The sequence below is a fragment of the Stigmatopora argus genome, chromosome 10 (assembly GCF_051989625.1).
Source record: "Stigmatopora argus isolate UIUO_Sarg chromosome 10, RoL_Sarg_1.0, whole genome shotgun sequence".
Lineage (NCBI taxonomy): Eukaryota > Metazoa > Chordata > Actinopteri > Syngnathiformes > Syngnathidae > Stigmatopora > Stigmatopora argus.
The window spans coordinates 8,715,581-8,730,327 of record NC_135396.1 but is presented as its reverse complement, the minus strand read 5'-3'; the positions used below and the strand labels follow the sequence as shown (position 1 = coordinate 8,730,327).

General features: G+C 39.1%; 2 protein-coding genes across 12 annotated transcripts in view; one reads left to right on the top strand and one right to left on the bottom strand.

Annotated features, from left to right (window-relative positions):
* ncam1b (neural cell adhesion molecule 1b) overlaps positions 1 to 7,244 on the bottom strand; it is a 53,260-nt gene extending 46,016 nt beyond the window's left edge. For 4 of the 9 annotated variants that reach the window (XM_077610789.1, XM_077610786.1, XM_077610787.1 and 1 more), the window contains exon 1: positions 1,895 to 2,244. In XM_077610789.1, the coding sequence (XP_077466915.1) occupies positions 1,895 to 1,946 (52 nt within the window). In that variant the 5' untranslated portion in view covers positions 1,947 to 2,244. Of the gene's footprint in view, positions 1 to 1,894; positions 2,245 to 7,006 lie in introns of those variants that run through there. The other 5 variants (XM_077610791.1, XM_077610792.1, XM_077610793.1 and 2 more) reach the window with 2 other exon arrangements.
* Positions 7,245 to 7,511: 267 nt separating this feature from the next.
* cadm1b (cell adhesion molecule 1b) overlaps positions 7,512 to 14,747 on the top strand; it is a 119,950-nt gene continuing 112,714 nt past the window's right edge. For 2 of the 3 annotated variants that reach the window (XM_077611476.1, XM_077611475.1), the window contains exons 1-2: positions 7,514 to 7,775; positions 14,511 to 14,623. In XM_077611476.1, the coding sequence (XP_077467602.1) occupies positions 14,548 to 14,623 (76 nt within the window). In that variant the 5' untranslated portion in view covers positions 7,514 to 7,775; positions 14,511 to 14,547. Of the gene's footprint in view, positions 7,776 to 14,510; positions 14,624 to 14,747 lie in introns of all 3 variants that reach the window. The other variant, XM_077611477.1, reaches the window with a different exon arrangement.

Sequence of the window (14,747 nt, the reverse complement as noted above, 5' to 3'; positions counted from 1 at the left end):
GGGTGGTTTCTCACAACAAAGCGGCAAGGGAGGCACGTGATCTACAAAGCGCAGTCGTGACGTTCTTCTCGCAAACCTGTAAGCACGCAAGGAGGAGTTACAGCCATTACTCCCTCTCTCAGCATTTTCCCCGCCTTGAGGAACACCCTTCCTTCCTACACTCCCTCTGCAAAACAGATTAGACGGCTATCCCACTCCAAAACGTGCATCACTCGATACCACACGTCAATCCTCACATCAACTCTTTAATTATTAACTTAAATGTGTCTGATGAGTTTATCACAAATGTAATCTGAAAAGGCCCCCCCATACCACCACAACTGCTTACGTAATGACACATTTCACCAACTTAGAGGATCTCATTTCAAAGCCTTTATCAGGGAATCGGCTTACATAACAGATGATTCAGAGTAGGAGTTTGTATGTGTGTGTTTGTGAGAATGCATCAGTGTGCTTGAGAGAGAGCAAATGAAGCGGCGCTTTCCCTGACAGACCCTTGATGGGCGCCATGCAGCCCAGCATCGCCTGTCAAGGGCCACCCTCCTCCATTAATCCCCTCCTCACTGCACCTCCTGTACACAATAACAGGTGAATTACAAGTCTGCTCTATCGCCCAGTAACTCTCACTTTGTATCCTTTTAACCTTTTGTAGGGCAAGTGAATATTTTTGGTCATGGAAAAAAACTTTGTATCAAAAAGACCTGGTGTTTGTATGGGATGATGTCACAGTTTGGGTCTTGTGTTATTAATATTTAGTATAGGACAAGTGGTGTCTACATGAGCCGAAATGTAATGGGGATGCCAGGTCTCAATAATAATTCTATATTTTGTCTATTGTTAATAATGTTTTTTTTTACATTTATTTCATACGATATAAAATTCTAAACTACTGTAATTTTCGGACCACCCATCAAATTTTACAAGAAAACTATATTTCCAAAGTGGGGTGGAAAGTAGCAGCTTAGAATCCGAAAATTATTTTAATAAATTTTTAATAAAAACAAAATAAAAAATGAATGAAGACAGAGAAACACTCGTTATGGTCCCCAATAACACCATAAAGTTGCTAAATAATATACCATTAATAAGAAATAATTAAAATTTCAAACTAGCTTTGTTTTTATTTTGAAATAAAATGTTTTAAAAATTAGATGAACATTTTAAAGAACATAATTGCAGTTTTACCTTTTTTACTTAAGATTTTAGAAACCAAATACATTCAAATCAATTCAATAAGAACATTTGCTGCGAACATTTAAATAAATAAATACATTTCCCATTTTGCATGAGCGGACTGTGTGGAGGCTCAGGTTTCGGTGTCATTGTCATAGGTTCTGATAGGGTAGGCAGCATTTCTCCAAGGCAAAATGGTTTGGACATCTGGCGCCGTCAGTGGAAAACAATTATTTAAATAGACGCCCAATAAACAGTTAAATGGGAGCACATCGTTACTCCCCATCCATACCAAACAGATCCACACAAGCGCAGTGGACGACAACAACACAGCAGTGGATGGAGGCCAACATAAATCCCCTTGACACATTACCCCACACATTATCCACACCCTCCCCCTTTTCAACCTCCGAGACTGCCCCACGTCCGCCCCTTGTGGAGGACCACAATTTATGCCATACTAAATAATGCAAAGTCAGCGTTCAAAATCCAAAGAGAGTGAGATGGTGGGGGGTGAATATCGTGCACGGTGGGCAAGGAGGAAGAATTAGAACGCGGAGCGAGCAAATTAGCATTAGCTGCAGCACCTGCCTAACAGGGATCCTTGGGGGGGCGGAGGAGAGGGAAGACCCAAGGATGGCGACCGACACTCATCGCTGCTTCTCCTACTGTTAGTAATCAGAATATCACACTTTAAAGTGAGTTGATGAAAGTGTCTTACCCGCACAACCCACGAGAATCAGGGCAACAAAGATGTCCTCGAGCCGGACCATGGCAAAGTCCCCCCACACCTCCTTCACTTGAGGCGAGCGTCCGTAAGGCGAAACGGCTCGGCGGATCGCTCCTCTATCCACCCCTCCACCGGCGGTTGAGTGAGTCGCCCTCGGCTTAGCAGCGGTGACTCCTCACAAAGCGTTCATCCTCGGCTTTATGCGTTCCGTAAGGCTCTTTCAGTGGTTAATGGCAGGGCGAAGGAGGATGGCGACTCGCTGGTGCTGCTGCTGGAGGATCTAGTGGTGGTGGTGAGCGCCACAGCGCCGTTCAAAGTGTGACTGACAAGCCGAACCTGCTCACATGAGCGTATCAATGCGCGCTAGCTGGAAAATGTGCATCTCGTTAACTAGTGCGCCATTCACATTGAGATGGGAGGACCAGTGGTAAGCTCTTAACCCTTAATAGGGCACTCACTCATCCATTTTGACCAGGAGAGGCTGGGTTAGGGTTCAGCACTGCTTATTGATTGAGCACCAACTTTTCTTGTAAGATGTATTTCATATATTATTCAGGATTACGTATTCACAATTTTTGTTGATGCAGATCTGACATTTGATGCATGTTTTTTTTCTGTGTGCTATCCAAAACTGATAGCATATTTTCTCTATCATGTCACGTTTTTAGCTACCCGTTTTCATCATTCTATATTTGACATTAATGTCTTTGCCCTGAAATTCAGGGTGTCCTCCGCCTATTGCCCACAGTCGGATTGGATTTTTTTTATACATAGGACATGGCTTGTTATAGGATTCCAATTGTATGAAACATAAAATACAATAACCAAAATATGACTAAGTGAGACTCTAGTACTATTGTCAGAGTATCTTGAAAACTTGCTTATGCTATACATGCACATGTGATTGTTTTGCCACCTTTTTAATTGCAAAACCTTAACAGAACCGTAATTCAGAAAAATACAAAATAAAAATCTGTATGAATAAAAAAAATTAAAAGTCCTGATATTGGCTTTCTTGTGACGTATTGCCATCCTGCTCGCAACACAGGGTAATCACTTGAATCCAATTGTACTAATCCTTTGTTTACCTGAATGAATTAGATTACAAATCTTTGTTATATACAAATAATTGGCATAGTTTAGTATACTGCACTGCAATTGGCTGGCAGGGTGCTGCCCATAGTTGCTGGATATTGGCTCCAGCACCCCCTACAACCCTTGTGATGAAAAGCGGTACGGAAAATGAATGAATAGTACTGCATTCACATTGATTCCATGTGAAGTACAGATGAATCTAATGGAGTTGTTAAAAAAATGACTTTTACGTGGTAGCCTTTTAACAAGCTAAGGTTGTTAAAATTCATTAAAAAAATATAGAGGACACAACCTTGATGCGTGACTGTAATGGTCAAACTCATTAGAGCTGTAGGCTCATCATGAATTCAGACATACAAACTAATGTAAGCATTAAACTTGACATTCCAGGTTAGTGGCAGTGTGCCTGTGCCTGACAGACAACAGCAAAGGAAAAATGATTGTAGTCACAGTATCCCACAAGTTCTTACACATGCAGTCATAACTACAAAGAGATACGGCGACAATTGATTTCTCCTTTGTGAGAGAAACCTTAAAGCCTAGTTCAGTGTGATCATTTTCTTTTTGGTACCCCTCTCAAACCCTAGATGTGTATGACATTGAAGGACATTGTGATGACAACGCCACTAAGGATCCTGGAAAAAAATCATTCCAGGAGTATGCAAAGGCAAGACATAGAAAGTGTATTAAACTCCAGTAGGATTACTTTGAAAGGGGAAACTTCTTGTTTGAAGTTAGGATTTAAAAATCAAGATACTTTGCTAAAATGTGGATGTGCCTTCTTCCTAAAAGTACAGAAAATTACTTGTTCTTAAGTCTCAAATGGTAAATTTCATTGCTATTTATGCACCAGCAAGCATCTAAATTCAAAGACAGAAGGTTCAGTTGCTATTTTACTTCCATCCCATATCTGTTCTGAAAATTGACAAATAGAAATAATGTGGAATATTATTTCAACAGTCTTGTTAGTTGTATTTACCACCCCAGTGGCCAAGACATGGTCCCAATGTTGAACAGTCAGTGATGCAAGAGGATAGGATGTTGTTTACTTGCTCAGCAGGGAACTTCTGTAGCATTTGGTTTTTGCAAGAGTGCAGTTTGCCTTTGATTTGTGCATTTGGCCGGCAGAGAGAAGCAATGAGCCAAACTTGAATAGATGCCAATAACCTGTGAGTTGACTGAAAAAGACATCACAGAGAAATCTTCCACATGCTGTCTTTCCATCTCAGGGTAATTCCCTTTTTTTCTAATTTATTTATTTATTTTGTTTTTACTGCAAAATGTTACAGGGTGGCTGCTATGGCTTGGTGGATATCAGGCAAAATGTGCAGGGATTTATCAGTGTTGTTTGAATCATAGGTGGGAAAGGTAAGAGGCAGCCAATGACTCATAAATGCTCTCCAAATATAGTACACAGTAGTGTTTTATTCAGTGGGCACTGACGCTATACAGCACACGATGTCGTTTGTTTTGAATTTGAGGTCACCTTGTTAGTGCTTTATTTATATCTACAAATATTTAAAAAAATGGTAGCTAAACGCATTCATTCTCAATAGTGTTTCCGAAAATAACATCAATCAGAAAAGTGTAACTTTGTATTTTCTTTTGTGAAAATCTATTGAGAGGAAAGTGAAAGTTCTAAAGATTATATCCAGAAAATAGTCTTCATTTTTTCTTTCCTTTTATGAGGCATTATTTTATGTCTCAGATGTATTCTGTATTTGATTGTACTTTTACACATATTTTAACTGTGGTTTGATGTTGTGTATAATTTACGAAACCAATGATTTTATGTTTCTCTTATCAATGTTACTTCATGATGCTTATAAGCATAATATGCCATGCAATTTTTTTCTGTGCGCTATCCAAAACTGATAGCATATTTTCTCTATCATTTCACGTTTTAGCTACCCGTTTTCATCATTCTATATTTTACATAGGTGTCTTTGCCCTGCAATTCAGGGTGTCCTCCACCTACTGCCCACAGTTGGATTGGATTTTTTTATACATAGGACATAGGATACATAGGCTATTGTTATATGATTCCAATTGTATGAAACATAAAATACAATAACCAAAATATGACTAAGTGAGACTGTAGTACTATTGTCAGAGTATCTTGAAAACTTGCTTATGCTATACATGCGCACGTGGTTGTTTTGCCCCTCTTTAATCGCAAAACCTTAACAGAACCGGAATTCAGAAAAATACAAAATAAAAATCTGTATGAATAAAAAAAAATCCTGATTTTGGCTTTCTTGTGCCATCCTGCTCTCAACACAGGGTAATCACTTGAATCCAATTGTACTAATCCTTTGTTTACCTGAATGAATTAGATTACAACTCTTTGTTATATACAAATAATTGGCATCGTTTAGTATACTGCATTGCAATTGGGTGGCAGGGTGCTGCCCATAGTTGCTGGAGATTGGCTCCCGCACCCCCTACAACCCTTATAAGCATAATATGCCATGCAGGGCCAGTCTAGGGTGTTGTCTGCCTTTTGCCCGAAGACAGTTGGGTTAGGATCCAGCAACCCCCGCAACCCTTTCGAGGATGAGCGGTATAGAAGATGAATTAATCCCATGCAGGAAATTCTCACCGCACATCCTGCAGTAGTGCATCACCATTCGTCATGGCAATATGAATGCATTACTTTCCAGGTCATGGGATAAACAGGAGCACCCCTAATGGAACAGCTGTTTCCTTCTATCTTGAGTATGGTTTGACCAAAATTGTAGGATTTTTTTTCTTTTCTAATTTGGTGCATATATGTTTTACTAAAAACAAAAAAAATCTTGTATTAACTTTGAAATTAATTATGGTCTACCTAAATTAAAAACCTAACTGTTCTCCATTAAATAATCTTAAACAGGAAACCTACAGGGAGACTTTGTATTTAGTCACAACAGAAGGTCTTCAATGATAAACTTTGTTAATAAAGAATTGAATAGCTCAGAGCATGAGGCAAAATAGCACAGCAGCTGAAATTAACCTAATAGATAAAGCATATTGATGTATTTAAGCAGAGGTAGTCCTGGCTAATTTTGATCCTGAGGCCGACTACCCTCTGACTCACAGGTTCCAAGTGCCCCAAAATAGATTGTGCCCCAAGCAGTTGCCCCCATTGCCCATAGCAAAAAAACCTGTGTATTTAAGAGTAAATTAAGACTAAAATGAAAGAAGTAGAAAAAAAATGGAGAGCATTGGTGCCTTAGTTATCAAAGTTTTGGTAAATCCGCCCCCGATGAGAGTCCTCAGCACAGGTACTAACTGCGCATATCAGTTAACTTTGAGTGGGTGTTGTCACACTGTGGAATTGTTGTTGTGGGGAGTCTGATATGCTAAAGACACACAAAGAATATCTTTGTAAAGAGTCGATAGGAATCTGTGTAGGCACACATCGGGGGTCAGATTAAGCTCACATACAACCACGCACACTTGATTTCAGACATGCATATCTATTATGGGCGGCCTGACGGATGAGTGGTTAGCGTGTCGGCCTCACACTAGGGGAACTGGGTTCAAATCCAGGCAGCTCCACCTGTATGGATTGTGCATGTTCTCCCGGGCCGGCGTGGGTTTTCTCCAGGTACTCCGGTTTCCTCCCACATTCCAAAGACATGCATGGTAGGCTGATTGGACACTCTAAATTGCCCCTAGGCATGAGTGTGAATGTGAATATTTATTATATAATGACGTCACCTCATGGAGTACAGAAGGTATCATTGCAATGAATGACTGAACTATGTGACGTCACAATGGCGTGTGTAGTATTTGTCACAGCAGTAGTACAATTACATATGTAAAACACAAGACCATTGTCCATATTGTTTAAACATGTTTGGTATCTGCTGCCATCAAGTGTTGAGAAAGACTAAAGTGGTGATTAAAGACCGTCCTGACATCAGCGCTATGTAATATAATCATTTTAACACGTGAGGGAGTTGTAACATCACAAACTGAGTGATGTACATTTATAATCCCATAAAAAAAAGTGGTACTCACCCTTTCTGGCAGGTTTTTTCTACTACACGAAGCCTGTTTGGTGCAAGAGTTTTTGCTGTAAATAACATTTCATTGTGACTATTAGGAGTTTGTATATTTCCTTTGGGAACCATTAAGGTTTTTATATCTGTACATTATGACACTTGCTTAACTAGAAACATGTCATATTCTGATCCAGAATATAGTAAACCTTCAGCCTAGAGAGTATTTTGCCATTCAGTAAACACCTAAGGATTGTGTACATAAGGAAATAGGTGATGTTTTCTAATTGGGTGGTGTCAAATCTTTTCACTTCCTCATGAAAAAGAATATTCTAGAGCAGGGTTGGGCAAACGATTCCACAAAGGGCCGCAGTGGGTGAGGGTTTTCATTCCAGCCTATCAGAGAAAACCATTGCACCAATCTGGTATCTTAGAAGTGCAATCAGTTGATTGCAGTCAGGTGGTTCTTGTTTTCTGCAAAAACCTCATTGCTTAAACATTGTGCAAAAAGCTGCACCCACAGTAGCTCTAGAGTACTGGTTCTAGGGTCATGACAGTAGCAGAATATTCAAAAGGAGGATTATTTACATTATGCTGCACAATAGCAGGAGTGATGTGGTCCTGCACAAACCTGCAGAAATCATTCCACAGGCATCTGGAAGTTACCTCCAATGACTCAATGCCATGCTTCACTTGCTATAGCCTTTCATAAATCCTCTTGGTTATTTTGGAATGTGCCCTTAAGTGTTCAGCATGGGCGTAGAAGCACATACCTCGCAAGAGCTCAGGTTAGTGCTTCTTTTAATTTTTCTTCAGCTGTGTTGTCTAGACAAGAGATCAGAAAACACTTTGTGGAATATATTTCTAAGCACACACACAGAAGACTCAGATTTAGCTTCTTATAAGAAACAATATTTATGGACAATAAATGCAACTTGATCTTTTTTTTTTTTTTTACATGGTTAGAATCAACACCCCCTTCACTATTCATTTTACAGGCAGTCACACACACTAGTTAAAATAATGATGTGGTTGTACACTGAAGACACATCCAGACCATAGACCGTGACCATAAGACCTCAAAGCAGATCCCCTTATGGCAAGTAAGGAGACCAATAGCCACATTAGGTATATAGTGCTTGTCATTATTAAGACATATTCCCTTCACGGCACAAAACTGCCAACTGCAACTTCAGAGCTTTTCAGCAGATTCATGTACAAATATACTTGAAAAAAGTCATTGTTGGTGTGCTTTTTGGAAGACAGTCTGTTTTGAAGAATGTGGTAGTAATGAGCAAAAACAAATCTTGACTAGTTATTATATTTCTTATTCCGTTATTTTCTAAAGCTCATTGAAACGAAGGAATTGAACCAATTTAGAAAGTGCTGCCCATTGCATTTAAGGGAGATGAGACATTTCTATGAAAAGAAGTAACCCAAATTAGTAGTTATTAAATGTATTTTGTAACCTTTACTTCAGTTCAGTAGGATTTTCATTAGTGCCTTTTTTTGGACCCTTGAAAGTTTTCATAAATTCAAAAAAGTAATTACAAGCCTTTTTCAAATGTACAAACTCAAGTGTACATTTGTACTTGAATTGGATATCAATAGTCATTTATTTTGCAAAGACACAGAGCTGTGCTCTGAAGCCACAGGTTGCTTGGACGTCAAATGACTTTCTTGTGGCAGACAGTGCGTAACAATGACATCCTTTTTGCTCTGACACGCCAGTAAAAGCCATTAGACACTGAAAAATCCCCCCTCTCCCCCTCTTCTCGGCATATAATGCATAAGGAGCAGGATTGTAAAAATGTGTAGGTACGCTAATTAATTAAACTTGTCTTGAGGCCTGTCTTCACGCGTCAACCCGGCCCATTAATTTTCAATCCAATAGTGTTGGTTTGTCACACTGTTTTCTTTCCATTTAAAAATAACTTCTCAATTAATTATTGTGACAATGTGAAAATGGATTAACACTATTATACCATTAAATTGCCTTTCTTGAACAAGGTAAAAAAACAACAATAAAAAACAAAATAAATTTCAAGCTGCATCTATGAGCATTAGAAAGAAACCATCAGTTTTCCAGTGTAAGACACTTTGGAGCAGGGGGGCTCATTATGTAGATTGCTAAGGTGCTATTGGTAGATTGCACGACAATAATATTTTGATCCCTCTCCTTTTTTGATTTCCTTAACTAGGCTTGTATGAATTTGGCATGTCCGCAGTAACTTTTGCATGAATTGAGAGGGGATTTTCACCCCCGTTACATACGTGTTGACAAAGTCTAATGCGAGGTATATCATGACTTAATTGCTGAGATTTGTCAGTGGGCTGTAAAAAAGAAATTGTGGAAGGTCAACTCCTTGAAAAGTAGATCTTGGAGTAAAAAAGTTTGAACACCCCTGCTGTAAGCCATGTGTGATACCTTTGCACAAATGTGGTATGTTAGAAGTGGATTGCAGTCAGGTTGGTTAAAGTGTCTGTGGAACAAAAAGCTGCACTGGGAGTGGCCATCCAGGACCACCTTGCCCACCCCTGAATTCTAACCCTAAAAACAAAGTAGATCGCGGTATTTTGGCTCATTGAAAAGTACATCTTGGAGCAAAAAAAGCTGCTTCGGAGAGTTCCCTCCGATTGTATATACCATACACACAGATGGGACTGCCAGCACTATGTGGAGTTCTTGTTCATAAATTCTATGATTAATACATTTTGCTTGTAATCTGTGAAGGCATCCTGGCATGAAGGATGAGGATTCTATATTTTTTTCATCACACAAACTAATTGAAAAAGGCCAGTGGGGCGCTTCTATCGCTCATGTCCTCTGCCAGGCTGAGGTATGACTGACGGGAAAGGGTGGCAGAAAAAAAGGGAGATTTAATGAACAAGCATGTGATTGTTGAATAGGCAGGTGCTGGACTGGGCACTGCTCCATGTTTTAATAAAGATATCTGATATTGGTCGGGATTCATGTGTCCGGATAACACCTGCACTGTGTTGCTCCTTTTGTTCGGTGATGGCAATATAATATTTGGACACTAATTACGCGTGATATGTATTCATTTACGAACATGTTTATTAATGTTGGTGTTATAGTAATGAGGCAAAGAGTGAGTTTGAGTTTTTTATGTGCCAAAATTAAATATAAAGTCAATTTAAAAAGATAATTGCTTTATGAATTAATGAGGATTTTTTAAATTGTCCATTAGTTGATTCAATAGCTAAATATAACCTCAAATATATTGGAGAAAAAAAGATAATCATGATCATAATATTCATTACTAATTCAAATATTTTTATTATAATTGTAATAAAGACCTTTCTGTGCCAAAATTTCAAGAAATATGAATTCAATGGGTGCGGGCTAGCGGTTGAGTGGTTAGTGCGTCGGTCTCACAGTTCTGGGGCCCTGGGTTAGAATCCAGTTTGGTCCTCCTGTGTGGAGTTTGCAGGTTCTGCGTGGGTTTTCTCCGGGTACTCTGGTTTCTTGTTGTGTTCTTAAACTTCCAGGGTATTACAGGTTAAACCCGAGAATTTATAGTAAAAGATCATGTTTTGGGGCCATTGACATACATTCAATATATTTGAACTTGCAACGAATGATCACTGAGTCTATTTTGTACCATTCTGAAGGCTAAACAAAGTAAATATTGAGAATGACGGCCATTCAAAACAAAAAAACCTTGTCTCAAATGGTCACTGAGTCATTCCACGACTATAATTGATATCTAGAGCAATGAGTCACAGAATCAACTCATTCTTATACCAAGTGTACACAAAATCTGAAACATCAGAAAGAAAACCTTTGGAAGTTTTGTGAGCTTTTCACAGACCCCCCAAAAGATATTCAAGCAACCCTTCGGGTGCCTTTCATCTGGATTTTAGGAGATGAAAGCATAGTTTATGCCAGCATTTTCCCCTTCTAATTAATATGCAAATGTGCCCTGTTCTATAAGGGATTTATATTTAGAAGAATTCTAGCTATGGCCTCATACACAATGACTGAAAATACATCCAGTCTATTTAATGTTATTATTCATTGTGTATTTAAACATGCTTTTCAGCTCATTGTGCCTGCCAATGCTGTCAGAAGGGAGTCAGAAAAGTGCTAATTATGCCTGTACATGGTCATAACGCTTGATAATAGACAAGCCATTGCCATGACAACACATGACCAAAGGAGCTACGCTAAATTTCTTTGGCCTGAGATTTATTCCCATTTTTCATAATTAGGTTCAGAAAATATTTGCAATTACTAAAGGTGTTCATTTTTTCTGCTTGTTTTGACACATGGAAATGATTAACAAGCAAATTGATTCTTCCTACTGCTGTTTTGATTTTATCAAAAGCAAAGATAAATGGTCAAATTGATCCTTGTTAGGATTTTTATATATGCAATCTAACATTCAAATTGCTTTCTCATAGCTATTACACAACTTAACTTATTAGACTGCAGCAATATTCCCCCTTCACTTAAAATAGGCAAGCACCAAGCTATTTAAGGATAAAGTTTATGTAACCTAATTTAAGCATACTGGTAGTCTCATGAGGTGTACTTGACTTGAGTTTTAAATACAATTTCCTCTCTTTTTTTTACTAACATTGAAATACATTAGAAAAGAAAAGGTAATGGTAATGAATCAATCAATAAATAAATGCGCAGGTCCCATAATATATGGCTTATATTTGATGAAAGGGCACACATGCATATGGAAAAGTGAAATGAAACTGAATTAGTGAACAGTATACGTATATTATATTATTATGCATACTGCACGCACTTGACTTTGAAGTCAAGACAGCTATCCTCTCATCCTCTGTACACATCCAGCCATGCCAACATAAAATATTATGTGAGGGAATCTGTGGTAGACTTTTACTATGGAAGTAGTACCAGATGAAGCAGTTCAGTCATCAGATCCATTCCCATCCATTATTCATTCTGCTAGGCCCAGCAACCCATTATTTTCCATTTTGTGACATAGGAATAAAGTTATCTGGAAGAGCAGAAGCAATCATGACACTAGAAAACTGAAAAAATAAATGAAAGAAAATTGTGTGGCATAATTAATGATGCAAGTCTCCATAGCATCCTGGCTGAGAACTACAGTTATTACTTTTTTTTTAGTCTCTCCACATTAATTGAGTAGTTTCTGATGTTTTATTCCCTATATCTGAACATTTATTCCAGTACATAGATTGAATGACATCTCCTTTTGCTAGTCTCTTTTCTGTGGTTTCTTCTACTGTGGAATATGTATCACAAATGTGTATTTGGAGGTGATGTTCAAAGCACCTTGTGGGGAGACGGAGTGTGTGAGTGGCAGGCAGAACTAGCAACTGGCAAGCTGCCACAGATAATAACATCTGAAATAAATGTGATGTACGCAATTCAATCTGTATGGAGAAAGTGAGGGAGAGGGAGCGAGCGGTGAACTTGTAAATGCTATCTGCTCATCCATGGAATGAGGACTGACACGGCGGGCCCTGCCGAATAGATTGCACAATTAGCGGCCTTTTGTGGTGTTTGGATGCGTGGGGAGATTGTCACGCTCCCACAATATTCCCACAACTTCCTTCTCAATGTGCAACTTTTTCTAAAAAGAAGACAGATTGTGCACTTTGAAAAAAATAATAATTATTGCAATTTGCTATGAATGTCGGCTGTGAACCAGGCTTTTAGGTTAGAACTGTAGTCAAGACTGAGACCTTTCTATATCACAATACCCCAGGTAAAGACAGGGGGCAGTCTTTAGCAGCATTGAGCTGATAAAGCGCATGGAAACGTATTCATTGATTTTATATTTCCCTTTCACACATCATTTCTCTCTTCCTATAAAACTGCTTTGAGTGTAAAATGCACCCAACTGACGATTTATTATGTTTATATGTGCAGTGTAATTACAATTAAAGGACTGTATGTGGGTTACCATATTTAACTTGGCTATTAGGTTAATTGAAGTCTGTATTGTGCATGTTTTAATGTTGCCATGAGGTCTGCTATGATAGATTCTATCTCACCTGTGACCTGAATGAGGTCAAGTGCTATTAGAAAATGAGCAAGTGCATGTGAATCAATGTTGTGGTAATGGCAGCATTGTAACAATATTCAGTATATTGTAGTACTTAATAATAATACAACTGGGATTCCATATCTATTTTTTAGCCACTTCAGTGGTGAAGACTACAGTATATATGCTAACTTTCCGTCTATAATGATGCAAAAAAGGACCCTTTGACCCTTCACTTTTGTTGTCGCTTTTAACTAATTCACTGCCTATGACGGCAATAGATGTCCAATCCATTTAAACTAGGAATGTTTAAAATGATCATGGTTCCATGCCATTGACAGCAAAAGACGTCCAATCCTTTTTAGTGAATGTTCACGGTTTAGTGTGTTGACAGCATTGTCTAAGTCCCTCTTATCCTTGTATGTTGGTATTTGGGTTCCTTCCAGTTTGGGGCTTAGTGTATAAAGCAGAGGTGGGCAAACCGGGCCTCAAGGGCCGCTGTGGGTGCAGGTTTTTGTTCCAACCGATCCAGCATAGACACTTTAGCCAATGAGATTTCTGCAGAAAACAGGAAGCACCTGACTGCAATCCACAGATTGAATTTGTAGGACACCAGATTGGTGAAAAGGTGTCCTCTTTATGGCTTGGAATGAAAACCGGCTAGAAAGAAGGATTTGATAATGGTGCTCCCTTTCCTGGCCTAGCAGACATATTGCCAGCCGAGTATGCATTGAGTAAAGATTGATTTTTGAGTCCTCCCAAAATGCATGCATAATTCTGAAGATATTGTGTTATATAATATATAGGTGTGGTGTAGAGGTTGACTTTGGTGCATGCAGGCACGGGCTCGATTCCCGCTGGTGGCGGTATGATTGGGAGTGTGGATGGCCATTTGTCTCTGTATGCCCTACGACTGACTGGCGACCAGTCTAGGGTGTACTCTGCCTTTCGCCCAAAGACAGCTGGGTTAGGCTCCAGCAACCCTTTCAGGGATGGGGGGTATGGAAGATAAATGAATGAATGAAAATACAATATAGTATGTATAGATGTAACAATCTTGTATATGTATGTACATTAACATGAATACGAATATTCATTAATATGTGCTATCCCTTATTAAACAAATCAAACTCAAATTGGAAAGATGAAAAGACCAAAACAAATGTACAAAAAGGTACCATGATAGTTTTTTTTCCTTTTTTTGCCTCTCTTGGGTCTTCTGCAATTGAAATTTGGCAGTAAATCCATATTTATAAAAATCTGGAGATAGGATTACGTGTAGTCTAAGTGCATTATGAGAAGGAAACATAAGAGTCATGTTATGTGTGCAAAGCATGCCCATCCATTGCTCCATAATGCACAATGCTTGATGATGGCACTCAGAATGTTTGATCCCTCCTCTTTCCTCTTTCTCCCATCCGTCCCCTCCTCTCTCCCCTCCCTCCCTGCCTCCCTCCCTCCCTCTCTCTTCCTCATGCGTGCACATTACCATCCCATGGCCGTCTCTAGGTGATCTAACGCCGCCAGTCTCCAGCAGGTGTCCAACATGACGAGCACTACAAGCGGATCTCTCGCTCTCAGCCTCTTCCTTCTCGTGAGTTTGATGTCCTTCCTCACCAAAGGTAAGTTTCACTTCTCAACTATACCAATGTTTATGACGCAGCCCATTTAAAAGTGTGGGAAAAGCTTAGGAAAATCTCAAAGGGGAGGGTGACACAAGTAACTCGCGATGGCTGGCGCACGAGA